Source organism: Amyelois transitella, chromosome Z (genome assembly GCF_032362555.1).
Source record: "Amyelois transitella isolate CPQ chromosome Z, ilAmyTran1.1, whole genome shotgun sequence".
NCBI classification, from domain to species: Eukaryota; Metazoa; Arthropoda; class Insecta; order Lepidoptera; family Pyralidae; genus Amyelois; species Amyelois transitella.
In genome coordinates, this window is record NC_083535.1 from 944,337 (window position 1) to 964,952 (window position 20,616).

At 37.5% G+C, this 20,616-nt stretch overlaps 1 protein-coding gene across 2 annotated transcripts in view; it reads left to right on the top strand.

Moving 5' to 3' along the window:
• Positions 1 to 20,616, top strand: part of LOC106130598 (carnitine O-palmitoyltransferase 1, liver isoform) — a 32,086-nt gene that overhangs the window by 4,811 nt on the left and 6,659 nt on the right. For both annotated transcript variants that reach the window (XM_013329487.2, XM_013329488.2), the window contains exons 2-13: positions 1,862 to 2,016; positions 3,199 to 3,335; positions 4,120 to 4,228; positions 5,299 to 5,466; positions 6,097 to 6,420; positions 7,623 to 7,822; positions 15,201 to 15,379; positions 16,862 to 16,995; positions 17,578 to 17,603; positions 18,201 to 18,263; positions 19,065 to 19,246; positions 20,157 to 20,362. In XM_013329487.2, the coding sequence (XP_013184941.1) occupies positions 1,876 to 2,016; positions 3,199 to 3,335; positions 4,120 to 4,228; positions 5,299 to 5,466; positions 6,097 to 6,420; positions 7,623 to 7,822; positions 15,201 to 15,379; positions 16,862 to 16,995; positions 17,578 to 17,603; positions 18,201 to 18,263; positions 19,065 to 19,246; positions 20,157 to 20,362 (1,869 nt within the window). In that variant the 5' untranslated portion in view covers positions 1,862 to 1,875. The remainder of the gene's footprint in view (positions 1 to 1,861; positions 2,017 to 3,198; positions 3,336 to 4,119; positions 4,229 to 5,298; positions 5,467 to 6,096; positions 6,421 to 7,622; positions 7,823 to 15,200; positions 15,380 to 16,861; positions 16,996 to 17,577; positions 17,604 to 18,200; positions 18,264 to 19,064; positions 19,247 to 20,156; positions 20,363 to 20,616) is intronic.

Consider the following 20,616-nt stretch of genomic DNA (forward strand, 5'->3'; position numbering starts at 1 on the left):
CAGTTTAAATTAACTGTCAAGTCAACAGAGTTACCATCACACAGAGTTGGCAATTCTGTAGTCAACTTATAATTAATATTTCGCTTACAATGTAAACTCGTCCAAACATTAATATTACTAGCTACCAATGTAGCAATTTTGTTCTTATGGTATCTGGATAGAAATATTCTATCATTGGTCTTAAAACAATCACCTATGAAATTGTTTGTGTCAAAAAACACAAATTTGTCACTGTGACGACATGTCAACGAATGCATAAAATTATTGAGTAGGTGAATGTTTTTATTAAGTTTTGGAGACTGGCAACTCATATATGGAAAAGCACATAAAATTATTTGGTTAACTTTGATTTTATGTATGTATGCAACTTTTATTCCTGAAGTTCTTCATTAATTTTATTTTTGTTGGCCTTGTGATATCGTCAGTATTAACTCTTGGTATCAGTTATATAATTGTATAACTAATGAATAATTATGTGAGAATTAAACCTACCTATACTCAGCCATCATAGACTGTATCCATATACAATGTATACTAATATTATAAATGTGAAAGTGTGTTTGTTTGTCAGTTTTTTATAGACACTGAACCAATTTCCATAAAATTGTGCATACATATAGTGTGGAGAACGAGGAAGGACATGCGGCCAAAGGCTAATATACAAAGTTTCAAATGCTCAAGTTTTGTGTTCAGTGCGAATAATTAAAATGGCTTTGTCTTAAATAAATTTATTGTAATGGTTTTTTTATTGTTACTTATAGTATTACTAGTCTTAACTTGCTATGCGTAATTTTGTTTTCTGTTAAGTTAACAGACATATTAACATTACTTACATCTATACCTAAGATGCCAAAGGGTTACAAAAAAATAGTAATTACATACTAAAATACATATAATCGCGTCTAGTATATCCCTTGCGGGTTAGACAGAGCCAACACTCTTATCCATGTTCACCAGTATGGCTTAATGATGGAATTGAGACTCAAATAATGAAAGGTTGCAAGTTCATTGCCTACAACAAGAATCCCAAGTTTATAAGCCTATCCCTTAGTCACCTTACACGACATCCCTGGAAAAGGGATGCAGCAGTCTTATTTTAAAATGCCAGGAACAACACTGCAATAATAAAATATCAATTTAATTAAGTTTTTGTAAATCCTTCATCTATACTAATATTATAAAGTTGAAGAGTTTGTTTATTCGTTTTACCTTATCTTAGGAACTACGGGTTCGAATTGAAAAATTCTTTTTGTGTTGAATATACCATTTATCGAGGGAAGGCTTTAGGCTTCATATAACATCACGCTGCAACTATTAGGAGCGAAGAAATAATTGAAAATGTGAAAAAACGGGAAACATTATTCATCCTTGAGAGCTTCAATGTTGCCCAATATAACTATTCCACGCCGACAAAGTCGCGGAAACAGCTAGTAAATAAATAAGTATTACAATCTCGTGTGCGACAGTGTTTTTTGTGTCTCTTTTTTCTAGTCCAACCTATACATATTTCTTTTTATTTTTACTGGCGCCGTGTGGTTCCCGGCACCAGTACAAAAAAGAATAGGACCTCTCCATCTCTTTCCCATGGATGTCGTAAAAGGCGACTAAGGGATAGGCTTACAAACTTGGGATTTTTTTTTTAGACTATGAGCTAGCAACCTGTCACTATTTGAATCTCAATTCTATCATTGAACCAAATAGCTGAGCGTGGCCTATCAGTCTTTTCAAGACTGTTGGCTCTGTCTACCCCGCAAGGGATAAAGACGTGACCATATGTATGTATGTACAATCTCGTGTGCGATAGTGTTTTTTGTGTCCCTTTTTCCTTATCCAACCTATACATACTTCTTTTTATTTTTAGCAACATAATCCACAATGGCGGAAGCACATTCGGCGGTGGCGTTCTCGTTCGCGATAACCCACGACGGGTGGGATGTCAACTTTGACCGGGAGGTGTTGTACCTGGTGTGGGAGTCGGGACTTAGGTCCTGGAGGAAGCGGCTGGCCAGGTTCAGGGTATGTTATTTTTGCTGTCTAATTAAATAAATATATATATATAGTGCCGTGTGATTCCCGGCACCAAAAATAAAAGAATAGGACCACTCCATCTCGTTCCCATGGATGTCGTAAAAGGCGACTAAGGGGTAGGCTTATAAACTTGGGCTTCTTCTTTTAGGCGATGGGCTAGGAACCTGTCACTATTTGAATCTCAATTCTATCATTAAGCCAAACAGCTGAACGTGGTCTTTCAGTCTTTTCAAGACTGTTGGCTCTGTCTATCCCGCAAGGGATAAAGACGTGATGATGCGTATGTGTGTGTGTGTGTTAAATAAATATATACATACAGGACATATTACACAGATCGAGTTAGCCTCGAAGTAAGTTCGGAACTTGTGTCATCATACGAGATACTAACTCAACGTTACTATGTTTTATATTAAATAGGTACTTATATATAGATAAACAACCAAGACCCAGGCCAATCAGAAAAAGTTATTTTCTCATCTAGCCCTGGCCGGGATTCGAACCCGGGACCCACGGTGACACAGACAAGCGCACTACCGCTGCGCCACAGAGGCCGTCAAATGTCTTTATTCGTATTTCATCACTATTTTTTTAATGTTGACAATGTGCACTCGTTTAGTTGTATTCTGGTTGGAAATAAGTGAGTAAGACGTGACAGAATACTTTATCCTTGTAATTTTTTCATATAAGAAGACCACTGGGTAATTACCCGACCTCCCCACTTCTAAACACTAAACATGTGTTTTTTATACATGGAACTCAGTCTGTTTGTTGGGTCATCTATACATACATATATTATTTATTTATAGTAGAGCTACATCTACACTAATAATAAAGAGGAAAGATTCTGTATATTTGTAGCGAATAATCTCAAAAACTACTGGACTGATTTTGATGAAATTTGGCACACAGATAGAATAGACCTTGAGAAATGAAAATTCCGCACAAAAGCTAGTAATATAATAAACTAGCGACCCGCCCCGGCTTCGCAGGGGTGCAAAATTGGGAAAAAATTATACATAAAAACCTTCCTCTTGAATCACTCTACCTGTTACAAAAAACCGCATCAAAATCCGTTGCGTAATTTTAAAGATTTAAGCATACAGACAAACAGACTAAAATAGCGACTTTGTTTTATACTATGTAGTGATATATTTGTATTTGGTCACACAGAACAGCGTCCACAATGGAGTATACCCTGGGCACCTGCAATCGCTTTATGTCTTGTGGACATTGCTCGTTGCAGCCCATTTTGGGGGATTCAACATACCATTTGGTTTAGTACAAAAAGCTCTCACTATTATGCCCGGGTAAGAAGATATTTATGATCAATTTTTTTTTAACTTTATTCTTTTCATAAAAATAATACTCTTTATTATCGGCCAGTAACAAATGGCAGTCGACTGAGCTGCTGAAAAAAGTTTAGAAGAAATAATTTTGGTGAGAAAATGAATTAATTAAATCATAACATAAAAATCTATGGTAGCAGTTGTTTACATATATTTTTATTGTTACTATCTTAGTAATGATAACAGTTGGGTATGTACAATGAACAATATTAGATTATATGTACATGATTTTATGTTGTTTATTTAGAACTTCGTGTATACCTTAATTGTTATCTTGGTTACATAAATATGACCTTGACTTGATAAAAGAAGTAGCTAGTTACTACAGAAGTACAAGTTTATTTTACAAATATAATATCAATCTAAATAATGTTGAAATAAGTATGTGTAGTATACTTATGTTTAACTAAGAGACCACTTATAGCAAAAATTTTAATAACAATTGTCTTTGCCGTGTGGTCCGCGGCACCAATAAAAGAGAGAATACGACCACTCCATCTCGTTTTCTTGGGTGCCGTAATAAGCCACTAAAGGACAGGCTTATAAACTTGGGATTCTTCTTTTGGGCGATGGGCTAACAACCTGTCACTATTTGAATATCAATTCCATCAAATTATTAGTAAAAATGTAAAAAAAAATCACCCTCGAGGGCTTCAATGTCGCCCAAAATAACTATTCCACTAGTGCTCTTCTTAAAGAATGTGATGTCAATGGATTATTCTTTTATATGGTAAATTTCCCACAGGGATTCCACGATGTGGCAAGTGATAGCTTGCTTGGTAGCTGCGCTGACCATGTGGCTATCCGTCATATTCATGATGAGATATCTTCTCAAACTACTGCTGATGTACAAGGTATCTCTATATTTATAAATCTAAATCCTTTTGAGTGATTTATATATGTAGGTATATACTCGTACCACATACACACTTTCACACACAAATACAGTTTGCATATATTTTTTTCTTTTTGTATTCATTTTGTATTATTTTAGTATTCAGTAATAGTTACGTAACGAGGGAGCTAGGTCCTCTGACACGCTTGTTCTGTACTTACTAGAGGGCCTCAACAACTGGCATTGTAAAAATTGTTTTACTGAATAAACGAATTTTGAATTTTTTTTTTTATATTTGTTGTTGTAAAAATGCTGCAGTGTAGTATGTTCCGCCGCTTCGTCTATATCTGTAAGCGTTGTCGTTTTGGAAGCGGTAGTAAATATAATTAGACTTAAGTTATTCTTTCTTTCTTTTCTATATATTATGTTGACGTCAATTAGTATCTTACCTTTATATCCAATTTGGAAATAAATCTACTGATATTATTTATTGGCTACCTATCTGATAACATTATTTTTTTTTCTCTTTAAATTCAATGGATTTTTCTAACAATTCGCTAAGTTTCCTTTTTCAAATCTCATCTTTTAATTATTTTCATTCATTTATGAATTTTGGATTCCAAATATATTTAATTATTGATTTTTTGACTTTAATTGGTGTCCGGTTCAAATCATGCCTGTAAAAGACACTTAATTAAGCAAAAGTCATAAGCTCCACTCCTTATTTCAAGACCAACATACCTAAATGTAGTTGAAAAAAAAAATTAATATAAATAACTTGGTCAATTCCATCTAATTGGCCGTTCAGTCTTTTCAAGACTATTAACTCTGTCCACCTCGCAAGGGATATAGACGGGACCATATGTATGAGGCCGCCCGCGACTTCGTCCGCATGGAAACCCTATCAATCCCGCGGGAACTCTGGGATAAAAAGTAGCCTATGTGTTATTCTGGGTCTTCAGCTACCTACATACCAAATTTCATGGTAATCGGTTCAGTAGTTTTTGCGTGAAAGAGTAACAAACATCCATACAAACTTTCGCCTTTATAATAGTAGTAGGATTCCATTTAAATGTTAATTTTGCTCAGGGTTGGATGTATGAATCACGAGCGCCAGGTGCAAAGATATCCAGGAAGACATTACTGTGGATCGCCGTGGTGAAGGTCCTCTCCGGGTGGAACAAACCCAAGCTGTACAGCTTCCAGGGCTCCCTGCCCAGACTGCCATTGCCTTCTGTCAAAGATACTATGAAACGGGTGAGTTTTTTTTAATGTTTTTTTTTTGGAAGATACTAGCGGCTTGTCTCGAATTATCACGTATAGGTTATACATTAAGCCTGCAACATACTTATAATTAAGTCTGTATAACTCGCGGGGTGGACAAGAGGAAACAGTATTAAAAAGATTGAAAGGCCACGTTCGGCTGTGTGGCTTGGTGATGGAATTTAAATTGAAATAGTGACAGTAGCCCATCGCCTGCAAGAAGAATACCAAGTTTATGAGCCATTCCCTTAGTCGCCTTGTACGACATCCATAGGAAACATATGGCGTGGTTCTATTCTAAAGTGCCGTAAACCACACGGCACTATTATTATAAAGAGGAAGAGTTTGTTATCTTCGGAAATACTGATTCATGAAAAATTTTTCACCGTAATAAAGGTACATTATCTGCGCGTGTTAATAGACGCGGATGTCGTAAAAAGCGCCTAAGGGATAGGCTTATAAACTTGGGACTCCTCTTGTAGGCGATGGGCTAGCAACATGACACTATTCAAATCTCAGCCGAACTGTACGTGGCCTTTCAGTCCTTTTTAAGACTGTTGGCTCTGTCTACCCCGCAAGGGATATAATACAGATGTATGTATTCAAATCAAAAACTTGTTCCAGTACCTGATAAGCGTACGTCCATTACTAGACGACGAGAATTACAAACGCGTAGAGAGATTGGCCAATGAGTTTGAGCAGACTATAGCTGTGAAACTCCAGCGGTACCTCATCCTGAAGTCCTGGTGGTCGAGCAATTACGTGTCCGACTGGTGGGAGGAGTACGTGTACTTACGTGGCAGGTCGCCCCTCATGGTGAACTCCAACTTCTACGGCATAGACGCGATCATGATCAGGCCGACTAAGATACAAGCGGCGAGGGCGGCCGTGATCATACATTTGGCGCTGAAGTTCAGGAGGCTGATTGATAGGCAGGAGTTGGAGCCGGTGAGTTTTGATTTGAAAAAAAAAAAATTTTTGACATTGACATTGACGTTAAAAAAAGCGGTCTCAGTTTGACCTGTAGGTATTATTTATTTTACTACTAGTTTTTAAATAGTGATATAAATATAAAAAAAAGTAATATAAATAAAAAGTTACCAAATTGGAAATAAGGCGCTCCTTTCGCATCTAGTTACGAAAAATAATCTTCATCTGTAACTGGTTACAAAGAAAAAATGTCTTCTTTCACAACTACATAGTTACTAAAAAGCGAATAAAAAATCTTCTCTTCTAAATAGTTACGTAAGTTAAGTTACCAAAGTGGACAAATGATGTTTCGCTGTACCGATTTTAATGCAATTTTCAGAAAAGTGTTCCTATGTTTTTTTCAAAACGTGTCAACGCGTATATATAGATATACTTGTACGTTCATACGAATGCATATATCTGTCGCAATCTAAGTGCTGTTATCAACGTCTATTGTAGATAATAACATTGTTATATTTTCGTCTGCTTCGGTATCGATCTTATGTCACCGTGGAGAGGCGCGCCGGCGCCGTGTCTAGATAAATTAGGTTCTATACAAACGAGTTAAGGCACATTTTGGTTAAGGAAAACATGAAAGGTGTGTTCAAGATATCCGCGTGTAACGCTTTTCGCGAATACATGTTTGAAATGTTACGATTTTACGAATTTCGAATACGTATTTAGTTCAAATTCATTTCTTGCATTGTAGTTGGGTGATTGATAAACATACATACCAAATATCACGCCTTTTTCCCGGAGGGGTAGGCAGAGACTACATCTTTCCACGATCTCTGCATACTTTCTTCACTTCATACACACATTCAAGCTCTTCATGCAAGCTCGGCGGTTTCGGGTACTCTTGACCTGACTCTTTGCCAGGACAACCTTAATTGATAAACATTGTTTTTAATCAAAGCCCTTGATGTACATACATACATATCATCACGTCTATATCCCTTGCGGGCTAGACAGAGCCAACATTCTTGAAAAAACTCAGTTCTCACTCACTCAGTTCAGCTGTTTGGATTAATGATAGAATTGAGATTCAAATAGTGACCGGTTGCTATCCCATCGCCTAAGAGAAGAATCCCAAATTAATAAGCCTACCCACTAGTAGTTACTGAGTTTTTTTTTTACATAAATGAAATGAAAAAAAAAATAAAAAAAGTGACCACTTCCAGATAATGCTACAAGGCATGGTGCCCCTCTGCTCGTGGCAGTACGAGCGTATCTTCAACACGGTGAGAGTCCCCGGCATTGAGACGGACAAGATAGTGCACTACCAGGACTCGAACCACATCACCGTGTACCACAAGGGCCGCTACTTCAAGCTCATGGTCTACTCCAGGGGGCGGCTTTTGCAGCCCGCCGAACTGCAAATGTGAGTGAACTTATCTCTACTTATACATACATACATACATACATAAAATCACGCCTCTTTCCCGGAGGGGTAGGCAGAGACTACCTCTTTCCATTTGCCAAAACAAAACTTATGTCTAAATTTAAATTTAAGCTGATCCATAGACGTATAAAAAAAGGCGGACTGAGTGTGGCTTAAAAAAAAAAGAAGCATCCGAACTCTGTGAAACCCGGGGTAGGTTCCATAGACGTATATGAAAGGCGGACTGAGTGTGGCTTAAAAAAAAAATGAAGCATCGTAACTCTGAGAAGCCGGGGTATGCCTTTGAGTCAGGTTTTAATAAGAAGCGACTCCAATCTGAGTCACCGCAAAGTTGACAGGTAATCCTGGACCGTATTGGATCGATCATGGTTACACATTCAATTGCCTGAATGTGCAGGTTCCATCACCATGTGTTCTCTCAACGTGAGAGCATCGATTAGTATTCAAATTTATGTACATAACTTTGAAAATAGTAATCGGTACGTGGCCGAGGTGGGATTAGAATCTTTGCCTTTGTGCGCATCACGCATTTTAAGCGGGCACCTTACCTATTCGACCATCGACGCTCTTAGGTCTGATCCTTAAATATATATTTATTCTACCCTATCAAACGACAGTCTCTGTGGCGCAGCGGTAGTACGCGTGTCTGTGACACCGGAGGTTCCGGGTTCGAATCCCGGCCAGGGCGTGATGAGAAAAGAACTTTTTCTGATTGGCCTGGGTCTTGGATGTTTATCTATGTATGTATTTATTATAAAGGATATTATCGTTGAGTTAGTATCTCGTAACACAAGTCTCGAACTTACATCGAGGCTAACTCAATCCGTGTAATTTGTCCCGTATTTAGGTATTTATTATCAAAAAAAGCGGGTCGCAATGATAACCTAAAAACTAATTTTTCGTAGTCTGTTGAACAAAAGGTTATTCATTCACTAGGCGATAATGTATAAAGTAAACAATTAATAATTTAATGTTTCCCGTCTGGCAGATATCGTGACACTTAAGAGTACACGTCTGTGTCTCGTGTAACAAGTTTTTAATAGTGGTTGCTCCCCGGGCGCCACTCGTTTGGGAATAGTTACTATAAAGTCGTATGCGTTAACGACCGCGACTTCGTCCGCGTGGAATCAATCCCGCGGGAATTCTAAAAAAAACTGTTGCTACTTCAACGGATAATATACGTCGTACAAAAACACGAACAGAAGAACCCTGCTCTTGTACTGTATTATTTATCTACTAGAGGCCGCCCGCGACTTCGTCCGCATGGAAACCGTATCAATCCCGCGGGAACTCTGGGATAAAAAGTAGCCTATATGTTATTCTAGGTCTTCAGCTACCTACATAACAAATTTCATCGTAATCGGTTCAGTAGTTTTTGCGTGAAAGAGTATCAAACATCCATACTGACATACAAACTTTCGCATTTATAATATTAGTAAGATAAGTTCCAGTCCCTTTCCTAATATGTTTGTATGAAATAAAAAGTATAAAAAGTGTGAAATAAAAATAATATAAACAAAAAACGGCACATTTCAGGACATCCCTTAGTCTACACCTTAATCGCGGCTTTATCTGTTATCTTTACGTGTATATCCCTTGCGGGGCAGACAAAACCAACAGTCTTGGGAAAGACTGATCGGCCACGTACTGCTGTTTGGCTTAATGATAGAATTAAGATTTAAATATGGACAGGTTTCTAGCCCATAGCCCGAGGAGCATATATGTCAAAGAAGTTGCTGTTTTGTGAAATTCTGTTCCCTAAGGACTTTTGGGAGATCTATATACTCACTAAAGAAATCTCATATCAAGCGCCATCTTTTTCTATAATTTTCTGGGTACGCGACATTTCACCTTATTGATATATTGGCGATATTTTTTTATTGATCGGCAAAAAACGGCGCTTGCGCAGGTTGCCGCTGCTAGGTTATATAAAGTGTTTTTTTTTTTTATGTTACCATGTGTCATTGAAAAAGTTTCCATTCGTATGGAATTTGATCAATTATTATGATTTTATATTTATATACACCGTTTTTAATATCAGTTTTTCATTCTTCCTTTCTTCTTTTAGTATTTTATTAGAAGCTAGATTTTACCTGCAACTTCGCTCGCGCGAATTTAATGCCACCTACAAAAGAATGCAGGATCTTCGCAAATCTTAAGAGAAGAGAAGGGACTCTTAATTATACAATACGTAAAATTTTAAGAAGATTAGTTCAGTATACAACGCTTCAAGTGGCAACAAACAAACTTACTTTCGCATTCATAATTTTAGTTAGAATTACCTAAAAATAAAACGGAACTAACATTAACCAAAATAAATAATAGTCGTAGGTCAAAGGTGCTCTAAGGATTTATACATAACTCGTCATTTCGAGAGATGTAGGCAGATACTACATCGTTCCATTTGCCTGCCTTGCCTTCCCTGCATACTTTTGCTTCATCTAAATTCATCAATCTTTTTTGTCCACTTTTACCCAATATTATTTTATATAAAAATTTAGCTTAGCTAGCTAGATATAGAAGCCGTGTGGTTCCCGATACCTATAAAAAAAATAGGATTACTCCATCTTTTTCCCATGGATGTCGTAAAAGGCGAGTAAGGGATATATACTTATAAACTTATGATTCTTCTTTTAGGCGATAGGCTAGTAACCTGTCACTATTTGAATCTCAATTCTAACATTGAGCCAAACAGCTGAACGTGGCCTATATGTCTTTTCGAGACTGTTGGCTCTGTCCACCCCAAAGGGATATAGACGTGGAATATGTATGTATACAATGAAAAACTGGTAAAAAAGGACAATATTCAAGACTCACAACGCCATGATGAATGTTGTTAAAAATATTATTAAAAAAAAAACATGATCCTCTTTCACGCAAAAACTACTGAACCGATTACGATTAAATTTGTTAAGTAGGTAACTGAAGACCCAGAATAACATATAGGCTACTTTTTATGCCGGAGTTCCCGCGGGATTGATTCCACGCGGACGAAGTAGCGGGCGGCCTCTAGTCGGTACCTCTATATTGGAGAGTCGCGCAAAAATTTTGCCAACCTCAATTTCCGTATCACATGTTTCAACAAAACCAGTTTAGTTGTGACGATCGAAATTTCGCTTCGAGACCTTGCGAGCTAAATTCAATGCGGAGTTGATTGTGTAATTAAAGTACTGACTTAATGCTACTAGACCGCAGTTTCTATACAAAAAAATAGTTTAAGTACAGAGTTGTCACTCAAGAGGTAGTCTCTGCCTACCCCTCCGGGAAAGAGGCGTGATTTTATGTATGTATGTATGTTGTCACTCGGTAATAGGCATGATATACATACATACATAAGGTCACGTCTATATCAAGATCACAAATCAAGTTTACGACGCGTACAAGAAATTCAGGTGTGACGTCACACTTAAGTAGCGTTTTGTAAGGGGCGTTTTGGACTCGTCCAAATAATGTGTTACGTTACTTCGTATATCTCAGGTAGTTCATTGTTTATTGATGCCATTACTTGACCAATGTTTTATTTGTTGAGAAACTAAATTAACTACAAAACAAAAAATAAGATGTCGTCATGCTTGCCTGTGCCGTGTGGTTCTCGGCACTAATACAAAAAGAATAGGACCACTCCATCTGTTTCCCATGGATGTCGTAAAAAGCGACTAAGAGATAGGCTTACAAACCTGGGATTCTTTTTAGGCGATGGGCAAGCAACCTGTCACTATTTGAATCTCAATTCTATCATTAAGCCAAATAGCTGAACGTGGCCATTCAGTCTTTTCAAGACTGTTGGCTCTGTCTACCCCGCAAGGGATATAGACGTTACCATATGTATGTATGTATGCATAAGCCTACTGTCTGCGATTCCATGCCTTTCAACTCTTACGTTTCACCCGAATATTGTTCGTAAACAGTGAAATAAGTGTACCTATAAGATTCCGATAAATAAATCACGATTAAAATAAGGTACTTGATCCGACTGTGAATCGATACTAAGTACCGTAGTCGCTTTAGTCTTATAAAGATGTTCTTTAAAAAAAATATATTTTCCATCAATAATTTAAAAATGTAAAATTAATTTTTTCTTTGATTTTCACACTATAACTGGCCAGTGATAACTTTCTGTGACTTGACCGCGACTCGCTACATATTCGTTATTCGTTAACATTATACTTTCGTTATTTTGCCGTGATTATGCGTATGGCAATCCGACCCTATAAGGTCAAGCGGTCCTAACGCATCGATGTGACGTTGAAACACCTGCCCATTGGTATTCAAAATTATATTTTTCCTTATACGATATATTTACATCGCGTAGTAAAACATAAGGTAAACCTACGATGTAAATGGACTATTTCCGGCATCAATAAAAAAATGTGCCGTGTAGTTCCCGGCACCAATAAAAAAAAAAAAAGAATAAGACCACTCCATCTCGTTCCCATGGATGTCGTAAGAGGCGACTAAGGGATAGGCTTATAAACTTGGGATTCTTCTTTTAGGCGATGGGCTAGCAACCCGTCACTATTTGAATCTCAATTCTATCATTAAGCCAAACAGCTGAACGTGGCCTATCAGTCTTTTCAAGACCGTTGACTCTGTCTACCCCGTAAGGGATAAAGACGTGGTCATATATGTATAAAAAAATAAAAAGACCAATCCATCTCGTTAAGGTCGATTAAGGGATATGCTTATAAACTTGGTATGTTTATTTTAGGCGGTGGGCTAGCAACCTGTCACTATTAAAATCTCACTGTACGTGGCCGATTAGTTTTTCCAAGACTGTTGGCTCTGTCTACCCCGCAAGAAGTATAGACTCGATTATATGTAGATATGTATGTATGTAAATGGCTGCCTTCCTCATAAATCAATTAATCCATGAAAATCAGTTCAATATTAATTGAATTTATCCCGTACAAAAAAAGAATCCCAAGTTTGTAAGCTATCCCTTAGTCGCCTTTTACGACATCCATGGGAAAGAGATGGAGTGGTCGTATTCTTTTTTGTATTGGTGCCGGGATCCACACGGCAGTAGAAACTGTTATTATAATATTCCCTTGTACTCATTGAAGTTTTTAATACTTGATCTATGCATTTAAAAATGTGAATTACGCGAATTAATTATAACTGTCTAGACGTAAAGGATTTTCTGGATTAGCAACCCACTTGGTCTGATAACTAAGTCTGATCGATTGGCCCCCGCTTTTATATCTAGATTTTTGTCTGCAGATTATTGTTTACGTCACCGTTCAATTGATAAAAATAATTTCGGTTCATGATAAGGGCAAATTCTCGCGGGGTCGTTTACCTTGTCGTGAATTTTGGCAACTTCTGAATGTTATGTAATCTGTGGCGGATTTGTCTATTACCAGCTGAAACCGCCATTTTGTGTAAATTTATACTTTACCGTTAGTACGTTCCGTGCATTATGTGGATTGGACTTCTGGATTTATTCACAAATTTACATACATACATATAATCACGCCTATATCCCTTGCGGGGTAGACAGAGCCAACAGTCTTAAAAAGACTGATAAGGAATTGAGATTTAAATAGGCACACGTTGCTAGCCTGTCGCCTAAAAGAAGAATCCCAAGTTTATGAGCCTATCCCTTAGTCGCCTTTTACGACATCCATGAGGAAGAGATGGAAGTGGCCCTATTCTTTTTTCTAATGACGTCAACCAATGTTGTGTAACCAAACGTTTGACAATTATTAAGCGATATGTAGTATCCTATAATAATGAATAAAATTTTGAATTTGAATAATGGTGCCGGGAACCACACGTTATTCACAAATTGGTAAACGTTAATTAGTATCGAAATAACTCAAATGCCATGTTCAGCTGGAATGTTTAATAATGGAATTGTGATATCGTTAGAGCTAAGCTTGGTTAGCTTATCGTGTAAAAGAAGCCGGTTTATAAGCCTTTACGTTAATTGATTTTTTAAATTCGCGCGAGATACGAAGAGAAGCTCACTTTAGATGAACATGTTATTCCCTTAGTCGCGTTGTTAAACATCAACTTAAGGATCTCCTTTGTCGCGTACTCTTTACAGAGTGGTTGTGGTCGCTTCGATGGCTTACTTTGTCAATACATACATAAAATCCTACCTCTTTCCCGGAAGGGTAGGCAGAAGCTACCTATTTCCACTTGCCACGATCTCTGCATACTTCCTTCGCTTCATCCACATTCATAATTCTCTTCATACAAGCTCGGCGGTTTCGGGTACTTTTCACCTGACCCTTTACCAGGACGTCCTTAATATACTTCGTCAATAACGCCATCAAATTAAGATACCCCCGAAGACACCCTTAAGTACAAATGGCGCAGCCCTTTTCTAAAGTGCCGTAAACCACACGGCATAGCCTTTGTATATGACCATGTAACATTTAAACGCAAGTGACGTAGGTTCGCCTAGACCCGGCCATAGTTCAATTGGAAAATGAGCTGTGGCCTTAACACTGATCCCGATTCACGGTCGGGACCAGGGATAAACGGCGGGGCACAGCAATTTGTTTACGGAAGGCCTTATAGCGGTTACAAGTTACGTACAATGTCATAGTAATGAAAAATGTTAATTTTATCCGCGTATTCGCGACAGCGTTCGTGTTCGGACAATCTATACTGATATTATAAAGCTGAAGTGTTTGTTTGTTTGTTTGAACGCGCTAATCTCAGGAACTGCTGGTTCGAATTGAAAAATTATTTTTGCGTTGAATAGACCATTTATCGAGGAAGGCTTTAGGCTATATATCATCACGCTGCAACTATAAGGGGCAAAGAAATAATGGCATATGTGAAAAAAAAACGGGGAAAATTATTTATCCTTGAGGACTTCAATGATACCTACTACTACTAAAAATAACTCATCCACGCGGACTAAGTCGCGGGCACAGCTAGTGGTAGATAAAATGCACGAGCTCCGCTTGCGCTGATACGGCCTTGTCTTTCGGCAGCCAAAAAAAACGGCATATTTTTTGTAGTAAAAAAAATCGTTGCATTGTTTTTACAAGGTCGTAACGAAATGGATATGTCATTGAAAAATACAGCAAAATGTATTTTTACATCAATATGTATTTTTAAGAGAAAACATGTTTGGTTGTAATTTTTTATTTTGTGAAGTGAAATGAAAAATTACTCACATATAATCATACTAAATTTCATTTTAAATCTATTATCTATCTCATATATATCACTTATATATAAATATATAATCATCCAAGCCAATCTGAAAAAGTTATTGCTCATTATGACTTGACAGGCAATCCGTACCTGGTACTATTGGTTTACAGGCCGAAAAAAATTAAAATAACAGAGCTTGTTCTTAATTTAATTTTAATGTAATTTCTTTTTTATTCCATAGACAAATCCAACAAATCCTAGATGACAAATCGGAGCCAGTTATCGGTGAAGAGCGATTGGCAGCCCTGACCGCCGGCGACCGCACGCACTGGGCCCATATCCGGACGACTATGTTCAACCGTGGTCACAACAGGACTTCCCTTCACTGTATTGAGCGGGCCGCCTTCAATGTATGCCTTGGTAAGTCTACATAGCCTTGTGTAAGTCCCCCTCAAGCAATTACAATAAAATTGCTGCCCGTTATTCTCTCTGACATCGTTTTATTGAGCACTTCATGATTTCCATTCCAATAGTATTTTAGACCACTCCTTGCCTTCTCTGACTTGTGTTAGTATAATATCTACCCTACCTCTGCACATAACCTAACATCAAACTGACCTCATGGTATTATGGGCCCATAACCTAACGGTAGTGACAACAGCACTGTATTGAGAAGGCTGCCTTTAATGCATGTCTTGGTAAGTGATAGCAATCTGATATTAACTCTACTTGAGTCGCAAACCAAACATCAAATGTTAGTATATTATTATATTGTTGCTAAAAACACAGTGACTTGCCGCTTTTTACTGAATTATCTAGTTCCTTTATTGTTTTGCCGGTTGACTGGAAGAGATCCCTTTATGGGATAAGTCCGCCATTGCTAGTGATTTGTTTATTTTATAACTTTGTACTATTTTCTTGTTACTGTGTAAATTTCTATGCAATAAAGATATTACAAACAAACAAACAATCAAACTGACCTCATGGTATACTGGGCCCATAACCTATCACCATGTTCAACCGTGGTTGCAACAGGACGTAGCTGCACATATTGAGAGGACCGCCTTAATGTGTCACCTGAAATACGACCAACTGATATTTACCTACCCGTGCCCATAACCTGACATCAAACTGACCAGTACTCTTCCTCCTGGCTATACACCTCACCACTCTAGATAGGAGGCCATAACCCGGACTCCTAATCAAATCAAATCAAATCGGACATCTTTATTGTGAAACACAGGTAAAAACAAAAAAAAAATAGGTCAACAATAAAATTATAGGTATCACTCTGTCCTGCCCATATGGACGTACAATATTTCCTTTATAATATGATTCCTATTCCCTCTCCTATCCCTTTAGAGTTATTATGTCTTGAAAAAAAGTCGATAAGCATACAATCCGGATATATTTGTACCAGGTTGTTATCGTCACACGTATTATACAACAACAAACATTTGATCAAGATAATGCCTTGATAAGTGTTAAAATAATGGCGATATTGGATTATAATTCGATTACTTATTCAGACAGGATGCAGAATTTGTAGATATATCTAAATATAATGTAATATGTGCCGTATGGTTCCCGGCACCAATACAAAAAGAATAGGACCACTCCATCTCTTTCCTATGGATGTCGTAAAAGGCGACTAGGGATAGGCTTACATACTTGGGATTCTTTTCTAGGCGACGGGCTAGCAACCTGTCACTGTTTGAATCTCAATTCTATCATTAAGCCAAATAGCTGAATGTGGCCATTTCAGTCTTTTCAAGACTGTTGGCTCTGTCTACCCCGCAAGGGATATAGACGTGACCATATGTATGTATGTATGTAAAAAATCATAGACGAAAAAAAAAACATGAAACATATATAAGTATTTATTAATCCCTCTTCTTGCAGATGACATTGAGTATGGTTATGATGAGTCTGACCCTACTTCCCTGGAGAAACAGGGTCGCATCCTACTCCACGGGAAAGGTCACGATCGGTGGTTCGACAAGTCGTTCAACCTGTGCTTCAGCACCAACGGCTCGGTGAGTCCCGTGCTGTGTCCACCCCGTAAGGGATGAGACGTGTAACATACGCATCATTAAATCTATATTCCTTCAATTCTTTTAGTTTTAATGTCTTGTTTGACTAGGCTTCGGGAAATACGTAGCGTAATACGTACTTAGACTAAGGGATAACATGTCGTATTATACGTGTCGTCGTTATAGGTAAGAAAAGTAAATAAATAAATAAATAAATAAATGTCACTATTTGAATCTCAATTCTACCATTAAGCCGAACAGGTGAACGTGGCTTATCAATCTTTATAGAACTGTTGGCTCCGTCTACCCCGCAAGGGATATAACCGTTACTATATGTATGTTAATAACACCAAGATGTTAAGAAGATGCGACATTGTTTTTACTTTATAAAAATTTTATCGGTAAAATTTTCAAATGAAAGTACTTTTGTCTGAAGACATAACATCTCAAAAAGAATTTCTAGGTATACCTTTACAATTTTAATTATTTATTTGAAACACGAACGTAACAATTTTGAACGTCATTATTTAAAAAAAAAGGGCAAACCATACTCTTTGTATTAAATTTTTTTTTTTTTCATTTTAGCTTGGTTTCAACGCTGAGCATACATGGTAAGTGAAAAGTTTATTTTTTTTAATTATTTTTTTTTCGTCTTTACAATGCAAGGTCAATAGTTGTTAATGCACAAAGTGCACGCATACTTAGTACCTACTGGCAGGTAAATGAATTAATAGGGTACTTATGAGGTCAATTGCTTGTCAGCTCTTTGCGTACTACGTTAAGTGGATGAAGTGAAATACCTAAGGGATAGTGGCTGTTAGAACGATGGTCTCTGCCTACCCCTCATGGCTTTCTGCCTATCCCGTTTGATATTATCGTGATGTCTGTAAGTCAAATGAAAGAGAGAGTTCAATTACAATAGAACTATCTATACTAATAGATATTATAAAGCTGAAGAGTTTGTTTGTTTTGGTTCGAATTGAAAAATATTTTTTGCAGTGAATGGACCATTTATCGAAGAAGGCTTTAGCTTAGCTTTTATAACATCGCGCTGCAACTATAACAAGCAAAGAAATAATGGAATGTGTGAAAAAAGAACGGGGAAAATTATTCATCCTTGAGGGCTTCAATGATGCCCTAAATAACTATTCCGCGCGGACGAAGTCGCGGGCACAGCTGGTAATAAATTTTTTTTTTGTTTCTTACAGGGCGGACGCTCCAGTTATGGGTCATTTGTGGGAATACGTTATATGGTCCGAGTTGGAAGTTGGGTAAGTATCATTTTTAACCCCCCTTAAAAAAAGGTGGTTCTCAATTTAACTTGTGTTGTCTTGTCTGTGTCGGCGATTATCTAGGTATCATTTTTAACCGCCCTTAAAAAAAAGAAAGTGGTTCTCAATTTAACTTAACTCAATTTATCTGTGTGCGCGATTATCTCGAGTTTCGATGAACCGATTTTGATGTGAGATTTTAGAAAAATGTTTGTACACTTAGTTTTAAGAAGGTTTTAGAAATTTAACCGATTTATAGGATTGGAGGCGGTTCTCTTTTTACTAATACCGAAAGTTAATTAAGTTAAGCTATAATTATTAAACTTTGTTGAAATTTTTATTGAAACGATTTAGATAAATTATCTTAAGAAAATAACTGGATGTTGCCAAGCAATAGGACGCAAACATGTTTATACATACATACAAATATATCATGTGTATATTGCGGGGTAGACAGAGCCAACACTCTTGAGAAGACTGAAAGGCCACGTTCAGCTGTATGGCTTTCTTATTTTTTTTTAATGTTTTGTGCCGTGTGGTTCCCGGTACCAACACAAAAAAGAATAGCACCACTCCATCTCGATCCCATGGATTTTGTAAAAGGCGACTAAGGGATAGGCTTACAAACTTGGTATTCTTTTTTCGGCGATGGGGGCTAGCAACCTGTTACTATTTGAATCTCAATTCTATCATTAAGCCAAACATCTGCACGTGGCCATTCAGTATTTTCAAGACTGTTGCCTCTGTCTACCCCGCAAGGGATATAGACGTGAGCATATGTATGTTTTTGTTTTTCAATAGTTACGCCCCAGACGGCAATACCCTGGGCACGGTGGAGGCTCCACCCCCGCCGCCGATCCGCCTGCAGTGGGAACTCAACAATGAGGAGCTCCTCAAAGGGATAGACGTGTCCTATAATGTCGCGCAGAAACTGCTGAACGATGTCGATCTGAGGATTCTCATGTACACCAAATATGGAAAAGGTGAGCAGTTATTTATTAACTAGTAGTTTAGTGCCGTGTGGTTACCGGCAGTTGTTAAATAGAAAAGAATACGACCACTCCGTCCCGTTTCCATGGATGTCGTAGAAGGCGGCTAAGGGTAATGGAAAAGGTGAGCAATTAATTTTATTAACTAGTAGTTAGTTTAGTACCGTGTGGTTACCGGCAGCTATTAAATAGAAAAGAATACGACTACTCCATCACGTTTCCATGGATGTCGTAGAAGACGACTAAGGGATAGGCTTATACACATTTCTAGACTAGTATCTAACGTTTATTCATCTGAACTATGAACCGGTTCATATCTCGAGTTGTGTTATAACAAATTCTGTTCCAAATTGCAGGTTAAACGACCTAATGGCCTTATTTTAATTGGAATATTTATTAGATCACATTTTAAATTTTGTTTCGACTGACCTGACATTATATATTTATATAATTATTATAAATAAAGTGTTGCTGTAATGTGTGTGACTAAGTATCTATATGACAGTGGGCTTTGTATACCCATGCGGGGTAGACAGAGCCAACTGCCATCAAAAGACTGAAAGGGCACCCCCAGCCACTTAATGATGAAATTGAGATTCAAACAGTGACAGGTTGCTAGCCCATCGCCTAAAAGAAGAATCCCAAGTTTATCAGTCAATGGGTATTGAGAATATATTAATTACTAGCGACCCGCCCCGGCTTCGCACGCGTGCAAAATTATAAATGTTATTATACATAAAAACCTTCCTCTTGAATCACTCCACCTGTTACAAAAAACCGCATCAAAATCCGTTGCGTAATTTTAAAGATTTAAGCATACAGACAAACAGACTAAAATAGCGACTTTGTTTAATACTATGTAGTGATGAGTATTGAGAATATATTAATTATTTAATTGTTACAGGATTCATGAAGACATGCCGAGTATCCCCTGACGCGTTCATCCAACTGATTCTCCAATTGTCATACTACCGCGACGCCGGAAGGTTCTGTCTTACTTACGAGGCTTCCATGACCAGGATGTTCCGTGAAGGTCGCACTGAGACCGTCAGACCTTGCACCATTGAGAGCTCAGCCTGGGTTAAGGCTATGCAGGATCCTGACGCTACGGTCAGTGATACAATACAGTACATTACACTACAATACAATACATTACACTACAGTACAATACAATACATTACACTACAGTGCAATACAATAACTTTTTATTGCATCGCAATAAATTACAGAAAAGTCACAATCATGTACTAAAACAGCAAAAGGTGACCTTATCACTAAAAGCTATGTCTTTCAGATTGATATAAGTAATAGATAAATGATTTATTACTTCTTTTAATATGCGAAAATATCTCTATTTATAGGCG